This window comes from Elephas maximus, chromosome 3 (genome assembly GCF_024166365.1).
Source record: "Elephas maximus indicus isolate mEleMax1 chromosome 3, mEleMax1 primary haplotype, whole genome shotgun sequence".
NCBI classification, from domain to species: Eukaryota; Metazoa; Chordata; class Mammalia; order Proboscidea; family Elephantidae; genus Elephas; species Elephas maximus.
The window spans coordinates 166,977,932-166,995,449 of NC_064821.1; the positions used below are offsets into that span (position 1 = coordinate 166,977,932).

The 17,518-nt window shown below is 39.7% G+C and overlaps 1 protein-coding gene across 5 annotated transcripts in view; it reads left to right on the plus strand.

Moving 5' to 3' along the window:
• Nucleotides 1–229: 229 nt before the first annotated feature.
• The window catches only part of PHTF1 (putative homeodomain transcription factor 1), a 42,512-nt gene continuing 25,223 nt past the window's right edge, over nt 230–17,518 (plus strand). For 2 of the 5 annotated variants that reach the window (XM_049880042.1, XM_049880046.1), the window contains exons 1-6: nt 230–831; nt 1,121–1,195; nt 1,825–1,881; nt 6,674–6,743; nt 7,607–7,765; nt 16,161–16,317. In XM_049880042.1, the coding sequence (XP_049735999.1) occupies nt 1,151–1,195; nt 1,825–1,881; nt 6,674–6,743; nt 7,607–7,765; nt 16,161–16,317 (488 nt within the window). In that variant the 5' untranslated portion in view covers nt 230–831; nt 1,121–1,150. The other 3 variants (XM_049880043.1, XM_049880045.1, XM_049880047.1) reach the window with 3 other exon arrangements.

A 17,518-nucleotide genomic window follows, 5' to 3' on the forward strand; every position in this document is an offset into this window, starting at 1 on the left:
ATGGAGCCCACAGCCCACTGGGGTAGACCGATATTAAACACAAAGAAACCTCGCTACAGTGAAGTGAACGATCAGGATGCCAGGACCGACCTTCTTTAGATCGATAGGTGGGAAAGTCGTTTCTGAGGCAGCGACTTTTAAGCTGAGACCTGAAGGGTGATGTGGGCAGACTGGGAGCTGCTCCTGGCCCTGGATCGCATTGCGGCTCCTCAATTGTTCCTCCCGGAGCCTGGACGCAGGCTCTGCGGTAAGGCCCGGGCGGGGGGCGGAGCCACCTTCTCAGGCAAACCCGGAAAGCGGAAGCCGCCGCCGGGCCCCGCGGTGGTCTGCGAGGCAGCTGTCAGCCGGCCCTCGGCCCGCTGAGTCACCGGTGGCCCGGCCTGGCCTAGAGAGGACGAGCGTCCGCTCACAGTCCCGCTGCTCCCAAGCAGCCGCCTCCCGGCTTTTGCACCTACCTTTTCCGGCGGGGCACAAAGGCCTTTTGCCGTTGCGCCTGGCGGCCTAGCTAAGACCCCCTTCACTTTCTTTCTCCTTTCTTTTTCCAGTTTATTCTTTATTTTCTGGTCAGTTTGGTGACCCTGTACAAAGTCGGGTTTGGCGGGCGCGGTTTCTGTGGCAAAAGACTGCCCTCATCTGGACGATGGGCGGCCGACTTCTTCCCAAGCTGGGGCGACCTCCGGCGTCTCCATGGTAACAGTCCCGCCGGCGTCTCCGCCTCTGGGGAAAGATGCAGCCTGCCCAGCCCGCCTCCTCGCCCGGGGTCCCGCGGCCGGGCCCGGGCCACTGAGGAGGAGGGCCCTGGCCACCGGACTGCTGGGCAGCGGGCACCAGGTGAGAGCCGGACCCTGGGGAGGGGAGAAGGGAGCTGAAGTCAACTCCAGCGACCTCCCCTCCCCTTCATCTTCCCTGCATCCAGAAACACGTTCGCACAAAATATCGCACAGAGGTTTCTCCCGGCGCCACTGCGCCAGTTTTTGTTGTTTTTTTTCTTGGCAAACAGCCGGAGAAATAGACAGTCTGCAGCTTATGGAGAGGCTGGGAAAACCGGTTTTCCAGCCTTACCCAAACTGAGAGTCCCTCAGCAACCAGACTCACCAACTGGCTTTTCCTTCATTTTCAGTGAAATCCCATTCTCTGGCTGGAGATACAGATGGCCTCGAATGAGAGAGATGCTATATCGTGGTACCAAAAGAAGGTAATATCAATATGTATATATTTATTTATAAAGCATAGTTCATGCAAAAAAAGCTTTCACAAAAAAAAATCACATTACTTTCTCCTGAGTTTGGTAGTGCCAGGTATTACTGTATTTTTCAGCATAAATTGAAAAACCAGTGTACAAGGTCATTATGTCTTTTAAACCCAGTTCCAGGTCCCAGAATAAGATTTTCAAGTTCCTCCTCCAGTCTGCATATACAAGGCCAGGACAATGCTCTGAAAGCGTGCTTCTGATCAAACTGATGTTTCTTAAGGACATGAAACCTTTGTCTGCACAGCTCAGACTGGTACTGTCGACAATCTTACTGAGCTGTCATTGCCTTTGTATTCCTGTTTAGTTTTCCTTAAGAAGCAGAGATATCTTTTAAGGTAATATTTAATATGAAATATTTTGGGCATACATGTTTTTTAATTTACTTTTAGATCAACCTGTTTTAGAGTTTTGAAGGAAACAGTCCTTGGAGATATCAATTTATTCTAACTCTGAGAAGCACAAACATTTTCAGGTATCATACTGATGCTTAAGAGCTTTATGACTTTTGTGAGACGTGACTTAAGCATGAGGATTTCCTTTGAATCATTTAAATAGTCTGCTCCCTATTTCAGATTGGAGCATATGATCAGCAGATATGGGAAAAGTCAATCGAACAGACTCAGATTAAGGTAAATTGATTTCTTTGATCCTAGTTTTGTTGTATTGCATTAATATGAAGAATGTATTGTACTTTTTTTTTGTAAATTTGCACTGTCAGTTCTTATCTAGCAAGTGTGACATTTCTTTATTCTTTGAAGTGTTTAAAAAAAACAATGGTGCAAGCGTAATAATACTTGGCATTTGGCATTTGGCCTCAATGTCAGGGATATAGCAGTGATTGGGGCTATGACGAATTGAAGAGCAAATGTCCCATATAAAGAGCAAAAGTTCCGTATAAATGGCTACTTAACAAACCAAAAACTGGCTGCCATTGAAGTGGATTCCAACTCATGATGATCCCATATATGCAGAGTAGACTGCACTGCGTAGGGTTTTCAAGTCTGTGACTTCCTGAGGCAGATTGCCAGGCCTTTCTTCTAGGCATGTCTGGGTGGGTTCGAACCTTTCGGTAGTAGTTGAGTTCTTAATTATTTGCACCATCCAGAGACTCCAAATGGCTACTTAGCTCTGGCCAATTTTTACCATGTAGCAGTGCAGGCCCAATATTGCCAGAGCTTCAGATTTTTCAAGAGAAGCTAGTAATATGCATTTCATGTGAAATATCTAGAGTTTTTTAAAGGGTCTTTTTTTTTTTTTTTAAACTCTGCAAACTAAATAAAATCCATTTGTGACCCGAATCAGGCCTGTAAGCTCCCATTTTTTCAGTCACTGGTTTAGAGTATGGTTTTAAGTTTTTCAGACTTTTAAACTTTTTTTTTACACTACTCTTAGAGCTCAGCAGATTCTTGGGGTTTATCTCATGCTAACCAAGCAGCCAAAAACTGGTGTATAATTCAGAATGCCAATTTACCTATTTACAATAGGTTAGGAGAAGACTTAAATAATCTTCTAGTGTTCCAAACTCAGGATTGTGGTGGGGTTAAGATGTATGTGGGGTTGAGTCATGCAAAGGTTGCTTGGTAATCAAATGTAATTGGATAGTCTTGAGGGTTGTGGAAAAGCCTAAAGAACCAACGCTCCTCCTCAAAAGAGTATATCTCTCTGTTGACTTTAATACATTTACAGATTCGGAGTCTCACTTCCTTCGAAAGTACTGATAAATGCTGACAGAGTCTTGCTTTTTGAACCTCTCTTTTTTTAAAGATATGCTACAGACCTTTTATTAAAACTTTTTTTTTTTCCATATGGGTGGCAATACAATTTAATACAATTTAATCTATTCATTTTCCTAATCTCAAAGTCACTCTGATTAGACTTAACATTTTTATCTCTTTGGTGAAATCCATTTAACCAACACTCTTAGACTGCATTCCTTTTATAGGCCAGTCAACTGGAAAGCTGTTTGAACTACATGATACTTGGCTAACTTTTTCATAAATTTTGTACAGTCCTTGGTTATTTATTTTAAGGGCAGATGGGGTTAGGATGAATAAATTCACATTTTTTACTTCGTAAGGCTCTAAATCCTGTCTTATTTTTCTCTTGTGAACTGCTAAAAAATATTGGTAGCAATTATAGTATAACAGAAAGAGCACAAAACTGGGAGTTAGATCTAGTCTTGGTTCCATCTCTAGCCTTGTGATCTTCAACAAGTTACTGTAGTTTATCTGGGTGTCCAGGCATGGACCAGTAACATGAAACTTGCCTCCAAAAATGGAGAGCATTGAGAGACCGAAGAAAGAGGCGGGCAACTCCAGTGTGGTGGCAAAGGAGTTTATTAGGGAGACTTACATACGAGGTAGTCTTGGGCAGCCGCAGGACCAAAGCAGATCTCCGCTTCCTGCAGTGGGAGGGCAGAGGTTTTATAGTGGCGATGAACAACAGTGGCTACATGCCAGGGACTTACATAAGGATGATTTAACAAACTGTAGTGTACTAGTGGACCAAATGAGGATGCTCATGTTTGGCCTCTTGAAGCCTGTTTCCCCTTCAGTCCACCCCTGAAGGCCAGCTCTTAAAATCTGGCATGCTTCCTCTCTTGTCCTGTAGTACAAGAGAGTCCGTTCCCTCCCCAACGAGGACACAGAAGTGGGGTTGACTAGGTACCACATGGTGCCCACATATGTGCAACAGACAGAGAAGGTTACTGTATGCCCAGGACAGGGGGAGGGCTTCTCTGATAAGGAGAAGGAACTGGGAGAGAGAAGGTGACCCAATTCCCAGCCTCCTTACCAGAGAATGTTCTGGGCCCAAGGCCTTTACTTAGCCAGCCTGGATGGGAGGTGTAGAGGCAGACCATTCCCCTCAACAGTCCACCCCCCAACTCCCATCAGGGTGCCAGAAAAAGAAGCAAAGGAATATGCCATCACCCATTTTGGACATTGAGCTGCATGTCCTTAGTTTGGTGTGCATAACTCTGTTGGATGTTATATCTGTGTATCATTTGAGTTCACATTTAATAAGGGTTAGTAGCAGGACTGTCCCCAGCAGATTGATCAGGCCTGCTTGGAAGAGAAATCCCAACCAGCCACCCTAGCTGTGCCTTAATCCAAGCCAACCGAATAGCTCAAAGGGCTGCATCTGTCCAATCTTATGTATGTGTGACATGTCTTGTTGCACGTCTCTTTGCTCCGAAGCAGAGGATGCTTCAGCCTCTGCAGTTATTTCCTAAGAGTGGTCTGCTTGTTGGTTATTTTCTTTTCCCCGCGTAGGGGCCTTTCTGGTGGCCATCCACACAAGTAACAAAAGCTTATCAGGAGCAGAACTGATTTTTTTTTTTTCTGGTCCAGATGTCTCATCCCCATAGGGGCTTGCTTTATATGACAGTCTGAGGGTTGTCAATGGATAGATTGAATGACCAGGCTATCAGCTATAGCCCCCATCACAGTTTCTGTGTGCCCTACTAAAAATGGCCCTGATGGCAGCAATTCCTGTCAGAGCTTGGAGGCAAAAGTTTACATTAATACATCAACATTATCAATACATACAATAGGGGTTTATCCATAGTCAGGATAGACTTGAAGGGGCTTATCTGTAGTCAAGCTTGGGCAAGGGTCTCAATGATGATGACCTCGGACTCAAAAGTTTTCCTCACTTTGGCTACAGGTGTTACAGAGATCACATTCAGCTGTGCAATGGTATTTAAAAACCCAAGACATACAGTTCTTTTCCTCATCGAACTTTAATTGTAACGTAAGGCCTTTGGTCTTTGCAGGTGACAGAAGGACCTAGGCTTAATCCACAGTCTGAATTACTTCTGAAAGTCAGAAGATCTGGGCAAAGTTGGCAAAGCCCTTAGTCATTTGTGGAGCCATGCTTCCACCATACCAAGTGCAAACATGGGTTCAGCCCAGTTGCCTGGTAACATAGAGGCAGTCCTCCTATTTTCATTTTCCCTTTACTATTGCAGCTGCAACTTTGTTGTTGCTCAGTTATGGTTGTGGGGCAGTTACTAGAGAATTCCAGAGAGGGCTTCTAAGGTCTCTTCAAGGCCAGTCAACACAAGCTATCGTGAAGGGCCTTTTACTCCTCCGTCCCTTTTTTTTTCTTGCTGTTTTAACTCTTGCTTTGCACTTGGTGTTACAGGGTGTTCTCAGCACCAGGGACCTGCTTAGCCCCTCCAACTATCTCCAGTCTCATTGTTGGAGGGCTTGAGCAATGGCTAGGGGATTGTTCTCCTAGCCCTTGAATTTCCTAGCTTTACAAATCTGCAGGTGTGCCTTTTTAGTTGCTCATCGTGTTCACTGATGTGGCTGCTCAGTATGTCAGTTGTGGCCACACACGACTGCTACACATCTCTTTCTGACTGTAACTCTTTCTGCAAGGCTCTTATACACACTTCAGCAACTGGCTCGGCTTCGGTGAACAGCCAAATGGCCCAGAGCAGCAACCATCCCACAGCCGCTACTGCTCTCCTAGCTTCTTTTCCACACTTATGAAGGCACGCATCTGCCCACAGCTGGCCTATCTGCTTGTGTTTTCATGGTGTCCCTGTACTTATGCAGTGGTCCACATGCATCAAGCATATGGGTCAGACCTCCCCACGTGGGGTTGCTGGCCAACCTGGAATTTCCCCTACAGAAAAGCATATGGGCCAGACCTCCCCACATGGAGGTTGCTGGCCAACTCAGGATTTCCCCCGTAGAGACCTCACTTTCACCCACCATTTCCTCAGACTCCTGGCTAGCTCACCAATTGCTTAGGCACAGACCAAAAACCCAGTACCCAATGCCGTCGAATGTGAAACTTGCATCCAAAATTGAAGGGTGCTAAGAGACCAAAGAAAGAGGTAGGCAATTCCAGTGTGGCAGCAAAGGAGTTTATTAGGGATATTTACATATGAATCAGTCCTGGTCAGCCACAGGACGAAAGCAGATCTCCATGCCCTGCAATGGGAGGGCAGAGGTTTTATAACAGCAGTGGACAATAGTGGCCATGTGCCAGGGACTTAACATAAGGATGACTTTTCAAACTGTAGTGAACTACCAGACCAAATGAGGGTGCTCATTTTTGGCTTCGCAAAGCCTGTTTGCCCTTCGCTGGATTTTGGTTTCCTTTTCCTTACAGCCAATCAAGTTAATATATGAAAAATCTGGAGAAGGAAAATAGGAACAAGTCAAAGCAGGGAGGGAAATACCAAAAATTAAAGTAGCCATTATGTATTCTTCATTTAACAAATATTTGTTGAGCATCTACCTACCATGTGTCAGGCAGTAGGCAAGGCACTATGTCTACATAATGGTGAACATTAGGATTAAAATATCCACAGTAAAATGGAGTCAGTTATAGCAAAAAAGAAACATATGTGTATCTTTAATATTAAAAAGTGCTTTTTCCCCCCCTTTCTTTGTATTATCCTAGGGCTTCAAAAACAAACCAAAAAAGATGGGTCACATAAAGCCAGACTTGATTGATGTTGACTTAATCAGAGGTGAGTTGTAAAATTGGTTTGTTTTCTTATGTATATTATTACATTATTTCATAGTACAATTATTAAATGGAAACCCTGGTGACGTAGTGGTTAAGAGCTACTGCTGCTTACCAAAAGGTCGGCAGTTCGAATCCACCAGGTGCTCCTTGGAAACTCTATGGGGCAGTTCTACTCTGTCCTATAGGGTCGCTATGAGTCGGAATTGACTTGACGGCAACGGGTTTTCGGAAACCCTGGTGGCATAGTGGTTAAAAGCTATGGCTGCTAACCAAAAGGTTGGCAGTTTGAATCTACCAGGCGCTCCTTGGAAACCCTATGGGGCAGTTCTACTCTGTTGTTTAGGGTCGCTGTGAGTCGGAATCGGCTTGACGGCAATGGGTTTGGTTTGGTTTGGGTTTTCATTATTAAATAGTACTAAAGATTAAAACAAATTTTAGATGTCTTTCCTAGATGATGGTGTAGTTTTTTAAAGTAACATTCTTCCCTCATCTTTCTGACAACAATTTCACAGTCCTCATCATTCAGGCTTTAGCTTTTTTTCCCCTTTGCCTTAGTACTGTGGGGCTATGTAAATTACATGGTCTTTATAAAGGTGAAAGACAGGTAAACTTGGTGACCTGCTGTTGTGTAACTAAGAAAAATATATTGTATAACATTCAAGTGAGCCTGAGTTATTTTGAGTTCCTGCCCCAGTGATCGAGGAAAGAAGCTATTGCATTTCACAAACATCCAAAAGAATTCCTCTTCACTGAACAGGTTGTGTTCTAATTTTTGCTCTCACCTGTTTTTAATATATTGGGACAAGTAGACATCAGCATAGTATATATAAATGTTTGATGTTTTGTTTTATTGTGTCCTTAAAGGCTCAACATTTGCCAAAGCCAAACCTGAAATTCCATGGACATCTCTGACTCGGAAGGGGCTTGTTCGAGTTGTATTTTTTCCATTGTTCAGCAGTTGGTGGATTCAGGTTACCTCTCAAAAAATCTTTATTTGGCTGTTACTGCTTTACCTCATGCAAGGTAATTGGAGGAACTGAAATAAGCTATGCTGGTTTCTTTTCGCTGCTTTTGCTATGAGTTAATGAAGACATTACTGTTCTTACATTTACTCTTTCATATGAGGTTTAAAGTACAAAGAAATGAAGGAACGTATAGCATTTGGGCTTCATCTTTATTTGCTCTGAGAGAGCGTAGTAGTGGTTCAAAACAATTGTCTACTCCCGTTCCTATCTTGAGTTCCTTTCTCCCTGTCTCACCTGCCTCAAAGGCCTTCTCAGTCTTTTCTTCTCTCTGACCTTTAAATATTAGATTGTCTCAAGGTTGGATCCTGGGCCCTCTTCTCCTTCCTAGGTAATCTCATCAAACCTCATTGCTTTAAATATCACTGATAAACTGGTGATTCTCAGATTTGTGTCTTTAGGCCATATCTCTCTGCTGAACTTCAGACTTGTAGTTCTAACTGCCTACTTGACATTTCCATATGGAGATTTAATAGATACCTTGAATGTCTACAATGGAACTCTTGCTATTTTTATGAATAAACTTGTTCCCTCTTTAGGTCTTCCCCATTTCATTGACACTATCAATGACCCAGTTTTCAAGTGAAAAATGAAGTCATCTACTCTACTATCAGCTCTCACTTCTAGTATGTCACCAAATCTATCCGTTCAACCTCTAATATATGTCTCGACTGTATTTATCTCAGACTCTGCTGCCAGCATCATAGTCCAAACCACCAGCATCTCTGCCTCGACCACTGGAATAACATCTACCCTGAGCCTGCTTTTTTCCAACCATTCTTTTCATAGCCACTAGAGATATTTTTTAGACACAGGAACCATATTATGTTCTTCTTCTGCTTAAAACCCTTTAATGCTTCCTATTGTCCTTATAATAAAAATCCGAACTCCTTACCGTGACCTACAATACACCAGATGATGTATTCTCTGCTCATCTCTCAGATCTCGTCTGCTACCATCTCTTACCACTCCCTTCGTTGTTTACTCTAGGGTATAATGGGCTTTTTTCTGTCCCTCACGTAGAGCTTTCCTTTTTACATGGACTGTTCTTAAGGTTTTTCAGATTGCTAGCTATTGTCTCATCTTTAAGACCTTAGCTAAGATGTAGCTTTCACTGGGAGGTTGTCCCTGCCTATACTTTCTAAATAGTCCACCCCAGTCACTTATCAAGTCAATCTTACTTTAATTTCTGCATTATGCATCACTACCTGGTTTTTTTTCTTCTCCCTATGTGTAGGGACCCAGTATATATATATATATATATAGAATTTTTTTTTTTTTACCGCTGTGTCCCCTTTGCCTACCAGGAGTGCCTTCCGAAAGCGGGCCCTGTATCCTGTGATTGTTGTTGTTGTTGTTAGATGCTGTCGAGTTGATTACACTCATAGTGACCTCAGGTGACGGAGTAGAACTGCCCCATGAGGTTTTCTAGGCTGCAGTCTTCAGCAGGGTAGATCACCAGCTCTTTCTGTTGTGGTGCTGCTGGGTGTTTGCGAACTGCTCACATTCCTTAGCAGCCAAGCGCTTAACATATAATTACATCCTGTGATTACACGTATGCAAGAGGACGTGAGTTAGGACAAAGAGTAAGAGAAGGTTGGGTGGGTGAAAGGATCATGGGTGATTTTGTTAATCTGTATCAGATTTTGTGGCATTTTTTTATATTTTAGAGTGAAAAATACATCTATGAATTTATAAATTTAGTCTTCTAAAGTTGGGACAGTGCTGTCCAATAGAATTTTGTGGTGATGGAAATGTTCTATGTTTATACTGCCCCATACGGTAGTTCCTAGCTCCATATGGCTCTTGAGTACTTGAAATGTGGTTAGTGTGAATAAGGCACTGAATTTTAAATTTTATTTAATTTTAATTAAATTTAAATAGCCATATGTGGGTAGTGGCTACTACCATAAAGACAGGAAAGGTATAGCATTATTTTGCTAGGACTCTTCATTAAAACGAGCTTTTCTCCATTTTATCGAAAGCCTTCATAACTGTCATATTAATGGGTGCGTGATATTTCATCATATCTGTTTTAATTTCTACATTTACACATCACTACCTGATATTGTTTTTTTTCTCACCCCACTGTGTGCAGGTATCCAGTATGTTCTGTTTGCCACTGTATTCCCATTGTCCATCATTTTAATGTCTGTATGAGAGTTTAGCATATGGATATACCATGAACACCTTTTAATAGCTGCTTAATATTCCATTATAGTACAATGATTCACATAAATATTCTCGTAATCATGGGCATTTAGATTGTTTTTATTTTTTTTCTATTAATCCAAAATTAGCAAAATTTCCTATATACTATTTCTTTACAGATTAAAAAATGTAAACGTTTTAAGGCCTTCAATATATGTAGTGAAGTTACTGGTAGCACAATTCCTTTGGGAAGCAGTGGATCAGAATGCCTGTTGTATTACCAATATTCAATATTATAAATTAAAAAATTGATACCTAATTTGATATGTTAGAAATAGTATTTTGCTTGTTTAATGTGTATTTCTTTGGTCATTTGTGAGGGTGAAGTGTAGTAATTTTCCTTATGTTCACTGTTTAAGAATTTATTTCCTTATTGATATATATTAAATGATATATATTAAATTCTCATATACACCATGCTCTGTTTCTGGGCTTCCTATTCTATACCATCAATTTGTCTGTTTATTCTTATATCCATAATACATTGCTTTAATTATTAGAGCTTTTTAATGTGTATTAACACTGAGCAGGACAAATATTCCTCTAGTCTGCTTTTTCTCACTCTTGTCTGTTTAGCTTTTCCAAAATATTTTAGAATTATTTTATCATGTTCCAAAAAACCTAAAAACAAAACAGAATAAACTGGGATTTGGATTGGAATTTTGTCAACTCCTCAGGTATAGGTAATGATATATTTTTGAGGGAGAAAATTGACTTTTTTATAATAATCATTTTCCTGTAGAGGAACATGATATATTTCTTTTTTTAGTCAAATCTGTTATATTTCTCACTCAGTAAAGCTTTGTAGGATTTTTTTTTTTCTTCTTGTAAGGCCTGTTTGGATCTTACTAAAGTTAAACTCAAATATTTTGTTTTTGTTGGTGTTGCTGCAGATGCAAGACTTTGTTTGTTTTACAACTTTTAACGGGTTAATGTTACATTTGAAAGCTGTTAGCTTTTATTTAAAATTACTATAAACTGCCACTTTATTAAACTCTCTGTCATTAATTCTAATAGTTTTTCAGGACCTGTCAGATTTTTTAATTATACAATCATATTGTTGGCAAGGTGGGATTGTTGGCAAATAATAAAAATTTGGTCTCTTCCTTTTCATTTCATTTCATTTCATTTCATTTCATTTCATTTCATTTCATTTCATTTCATTTCATTTCATTTCATTTCATTTCATTTCATTTCATTTATTTTTGTCGAATTAGGTGACATTTTCAGAATAGTGTTACGTAATAACAGTAAATATCATGGATTGAATTGTGTCCCCCAAAAATATGTGTATCAATTTGGCTAGGCCATGATTCCTAATATTGTGTGACTGTCACCATTTTGTCATCTGTTGTGATTTTCCTGTGTGTTGTAAATCCCGCCTTTCTGATGTTGTTGAAGTGGAATTAGAGGCAGTTATGTTAATGAGGCATGACTCAATCTACTAGATTGTGTTTTAAGTCAATCTGTTTTGAGATAAAAGAGAGACGTGAACAGAGAGACATGGAGACTTCATACCACCAAGAAAGTAGTGCCAGGAGCAAAGTGTGTCCTTTGGACCCAGGATCCCTGCCCTGAGATGCTCCTAGACCAGGGGAGGACAGATTTCAAGGACCTTCCTCCAGAGCCTACAGAGAGAGAAACCCTTCCCCTGGAGCTGGCACCCTGAATTTGGACTTCCAGCCTACTAGACTGTGAGAGAATAAACTTAAACATTTGTTAAAGCCATCTACTGGTGATATTTCTGTTATAGTAGCACTAGATAATGAAGACAGTATGAGTTGAGTTGTCATCCTTATTTAGTTCCCGATTCAAAGTGTCTTCATTGATACAATGTGCATTGATTTTACCTGTATATTCTTTAACATGTTAAGGAAACACTTTTCTATTGCAGTATTTAGAAGAGATTAGCATTTATATTAATTACAAATCAGGAACAAATATTGATTATTATGGAATGTCTTTTCACCATTATTTGAGATTATTTGTATAGATGTGATAAAAATTATGTTATATGTATTATATTATTATATTAATTCAGTTTAGTCAACAAATACTTAAGTCTGTGCCAAGTACTCTTCTCAGCTCCGAGATAGATTTTCTATCCTGGCATTTCCAGCATGAACCCTATATGGTCTTAGTAAATTGTTTTTGTTGTTGTTGTTGTTGTTAGATGCCGTCAAGTAGATTCCAGCCCATAGCGACCCTGCATACAACGGAATGAAATACTGCCCGTCTGCACAGTGTTATGCTTGAGCCCATTGTTGCAGCCACTATGTCAATCCATTTCCTTGAGCGTCTTCCTCTTCTTCACTGATCCTCTACTTTACCAAGCCTGATGCCCTTCTCCAGGAACTGGTCCCTCCTGATAACATATCCAAAGTATGTGAGATAGAGTCTTCCCATCCTTGCTTCTAAGGAGCATTCTGGCTATACTTCTTTCAAGACAGACTTGTTCATTCTTCTGGCAGTCCATGGTGTATTCAATATTCTTTGGCAACACCATAGTTCAGAGGCGTCAATTATTCTTCAGTCTTCCTTATTCACTGTCCAGCTTTCACGTGCATATGATACAATTGAAAATACCATGGCTTGGGTCAGGTGCACCTTAGTCCTTCAAGTGACATATTTGCTTTCGAACACTTTGAAGAGGTCTTTTGCAGCAGATTTACGCAGTGCAATACATCTTTCGATTTCTTGACTGCTGCTCCCGTGAGGATTGATTGTAGATCCAAATAAACTGAAATCCTTGACAACTTCGTTATTTTCTTTTTTTTTCATGATATTGCTTATTGGTCCAGTTGTGAGGATTTTTATTTTCTTTATGTTGAGGTGTAATCCATTCTGAAGGCTGTAGTCTTTGATCTTCATCAGTAAGTGCTTCAAGTCCTCTTCACTTTCAGCAAGCAAAATTGTGTCCTCTGCATATCGCAGGTTGTTTATGAGTCTTCCTCCAATCCTGATGCCACATTCTTCTTCATATAGTCCAGCTTCTCAGATTATTTGCTCAGCATACAAATTTAATAGGTATGGTGAAAGGATACAACCCTGGCACACACCTTTCTTGACTTTAAACCATGCAGCATCCCCTTATTCTGTTTGAATGACTGCCTCTTGGTCTATGTACAGGTTCCTTATGAGCACAATTAAGTGTATTAGAATTCCCGTGCTTCGCAGTGTTATCCATAATTTGTTATGATCCACACAGTCGAAGGCCTTTGCATAGTCAATAAAACACAAGTAAACATCTTTCTGTTATTTTCTGCTTTCAACCAAGATCTAGCAGACATTGGCCATGATATCCATCATTCCACCTGCTGTCCTGAATTTGGCTTGAATTTCTGGCAGTTCCCTATCAATACATTGCTGCAATTGCTTTTGAATGATCTTCAGCAAAATTTTACTTGTGCATGATATTAATGATATTGTTTGATAATTTCCTCATGCTGTTGGATCAGCTTTCATTGGAATAGGCACAAATATGGACCTCAAGTAGGTTGGCCAGGTAGCTGTCTTCCAAATTTCTTGGCCTTGGCGAGTGAGGACCTCCAGTGCTGCATCTCTTTGTTGAAACCTCTCAATCGGTATTCCATTAATTCCTGGAGCCTAGTGTTTTGCCAATGCCTTCAGTGCAGCTTGGACTTCTTCCTTTGGTACCATTGGTTCCTGATGATATACTCCCTCCTGAAGTGTTTGGATGTTGACCAATTCTTTTTGGTACAGTGACTCTGTGTTCCTTCCATCTTCTTTTGATGCTTCTTGCATCATTCAGTATTTTCCCTGTAGAATCCTTTGGTATTGAGACTTGAGGGTTGACTTTTTTCTTCAGTTCTTTCAGCGTGAGACATGCCGAGCATGTTCTTCTCTTTTGGTTTTTGTGCATGTCAGTATAATACTTTACTTTGCCTTCTTGAGCTGCCATTTGAAATCTTCTGTTCAGCTCTTTTACTGAATCATTTTTTCCATTCAATTTAGCTACTCTAAATTCAAGAGCAAGTTTCAGAGTCTCTTCTGACATCCATTTTAGTCTGTCTTTCTTTCTTGTCTTTTTAATGACCTCTTGCTTTCTTCATGCATGATGTCCTTGATATCATTCCATAACTCTTCTGGTATTTGGTCATTAGGGTTCAATGCATCAAATTTATTCTTGAGATGGTCTCTAAATTCAGGTGGGATATACTCAAGATTGTACTTTGGCTCTCATGTACGTGCTATAATTTTCATCAGCTTCAACTTGAGCTTGCATGTGAACAATTGGTGGTCTGTTCTGTAGCCAGCCCCTGGCCTCGTTTTGACTGATGATATTGAGCTTCTTTCCACAGATGTAGTTGATTTGATTTCTGTGTATTTCATCTGGAGAGGTCCACGTGTATAGTTAACTTGTATGTTGTTGAAAAACGGTATTTGCAATGAATAAGTCATTGGTCTTACAAAATTGTATCATGCCATCTCCAGTGTCATTTCTATCATCAAGGCCATATTTTCCAGCTACTGACCCTTCTTTGTTTCTAACTTTAGCATTCCAATCACAAGTAATTATCAGTGCATCTTGAGTGCATGTTTGATTGATTTCACACTGCAGAAGTTGGTAAAAATCTTCAGTTTCTTCATCTTTGGTCTTAGTGGTTGGTGTGTAAATTTGAATAATAGTTGTATTTACTCGTCTTCCTTGTAAGCATATGGATATTATCCTAACCCTGACAGTGTTGTACTTCAGGATAGATCTTGAAATGTTCTTTTTGATGATGAATGTGATGCCGTTCCTCTTCAATTTGTCATCCTCGGCATAGTAGACCGAACGATTGCCTGATTCGGGATGGCCTATACCAGTCTGTTTCAGCTTACTAATGCCAAGGATATCAATCTTTATACGTTCCATTTCATTTTTGATGACTTCCAATTTTCCTAGATTCATACTTTTCATACATTCCATGTTCTGTTTACTAATGGATATTTGCAGCTTTTTCTTCTCATTTTGAGTCATGCCACATCAGCAAATGAAGGTCCCAAAAGCTTGATCTCGTCAAAATCATATAGCTCGACTCTACTTTGAGAAGGCAGCTCTTCCACAGTCATGTTTTGAGTGCCTTCCAACCTGAGGGGCTCATCTTCTGGCATTATATCAGACACTGTTCTGCTGTTATTCGTAAGGTTTTCACTGGCCAATTTTTTTCAGAAGTACACCTGCAGGTCCTTCTTACTAGTCTGTCTTCGTCTGGTAGCTCAGCTGAAACGTGTCCACCATGGGATCCTGCTGGTATTTGAATACCAGTGGCATAGCGTCCAGCATCACAGCAACACACAAGCCACCACAGATTGACAAACTGACATACGAATGAATTACTCTTTGTTATATTGTTAAATTCAATTTGATACCATACTCATTTATTCAACAAATACTGAGTGCTTACTGTGTGCCAGCTATTGTTCTAGGTATGTCAATGAACAAAATTGACAAAAATCCCTGCTTTCTTGGTGCATTCTTTTTAGTGGTAAATTTCTATCCATATTCACAAGTCAGCACAGTTTGTAGTTTATTGTTTTGGTGCTGTTGTTACATTTGAGTATCATGATTATAGTAGGAATAAGATGAATTTGATAGCTTTCTATTTTTTTTCTTTACACAAGAGTAGTTCAGTTTATATTGCATAATAGTTATCTTTATGTTAAAGTCTGAAAGAACCATCTATAAAATCGTCAGATATTTGGAAATTTTTGGAGATAATTTTTGATATTTAAAAATTTTCTTTTATCACTTATTTCTTTAAACATTTCATATATGTTTAAATAAAGAGGCACTATAGCGTGGGTTAAGAGGGAGGACTCTGGAGCCTAACTGCCCGGCTTCAAATTCTACTCTTGCCAGTTGCTACCTGTGTTACCTTGAGCCTTGGAAAATACTCTCCCTGGGAGTAGAACAACAAAGTGTATGTTTTATACAGCATCTAGTTGTTTTATGGTGAAAAACCTTTTGGAATATCTAGATTACCTATCCTGCCAGAAATGCATATCCTTGTAATGTATCATTTTCATTTGGTCTGTTACCTAGGGTTTCAAGTTTTCACTCTGCTTATGTACTTTTTTTTTTTAAGTGACAGATTTTTGTAGATATAATTTATTTAGTTACTAGAATCAGTTTCAAGACGAGCTGTAGTGTTTTACATTTTAAAACTTCTCCTTTTCAGTTGTTGCAATTGTGTTGTATTTAATGATGCCTATTGTGAACGTAAGTGAAGTGCTTGGACCCTTGTGCCTTATGCTTCTCATGGGAACTGTCCACTGTCAGATTGTGTCTACTCAGATAACTAAGCCATCAGGAAACAATGGAAATCGGAGAAGAAGGTGAGATGAGAATGAGAATCTATACTTGCAGTTGATATTTTCTGGGAGAGTTATCGTAGAGATTTTGAAAATATTTGGTGACATTAATTGAAAATCTTGTGTGTATTTTTTGGTTAAAAAATTAGTACTTATTTTTTGTTTTTCTCCTTGATGCTAAGAAACACTACTACTAACTTTTAACTTATTTCCAGGTGGGATTTTGTCATTCAATATAGTCATTTAAAAAGAAAGTTCCCATGCCATATTATTCTTGATTAAAATTTATCTTTTATAATGGTTTCTGAAAAAGCATTCTTCTTTGAAATTCAGTCTTAATCAAAATTTGGTGAAAATTCACCATACACAAAGATCTTAGTTCATTGAGTTAATGCTGCTAGAAATGTTAACTTTTTTCAAAAGTGTATAAGAGTAAATTTTTAAGTGGTCTCAAATTTTAATAAAGATTTATTTGGCTTTTTTACACATCAAATTCATGTCATGCTTCTGTCGATTCTGTGGTATGTCTGGGTTTTGGAGCTGCTGAAAAGTTTCTTACATATATGTGGTATTCTCCGCCAGAAGTTATCTTTCCTCAGTATATCTGTAGACTTTTGCTTACCTAAGCAGCCCTGGTGGTGCAGTGGTTAAGAGCTATATTTGTTAACCAAAAGGTCTGCAGTTCGAATCTACCAGCCACTCCTTGGAAACCCTATGGGACAGTTCTACTCTGTCCTATAGGGTCGCTATGAGTCAGAATCAACTCAATGGCTGTGAGTTTGTTTTTTTTTTTGTAAGCAGTTACTAAGTATGGCTTTTCTATTTGATGCAATACATTTCAACATATTTATTTTTATTTTTGAATGTTATTTTCAAAACTGTTTTTTTTTTTTTCCCCAAAAGAAGATTCTTTGTAAACTCAGTTAAATGGATTTGTGTTTTGAGGAAATCTAGTGCTGTGCTGTGTCTCGTTGGTGTTTCCAGGATCTAACTTTTAACAGTAAAAAGTGATCTGTGGCTATTAGTTTGCACTCCTATGTTTCAGTCTGCCAGAGGGGTGGATTTCTGATGTTCATATTTAGAGAAATTGCTCCTTCTGCTAGTGGTGATAAATGCACCCGAAAAGACTCTGGTTTATACATGTGAAAATTTTCTTTCTACCAATGTTTCTGAATAGCAGTTCTGAACCTTTAATGACTGAACAGAATGATAGCACATGACTTTG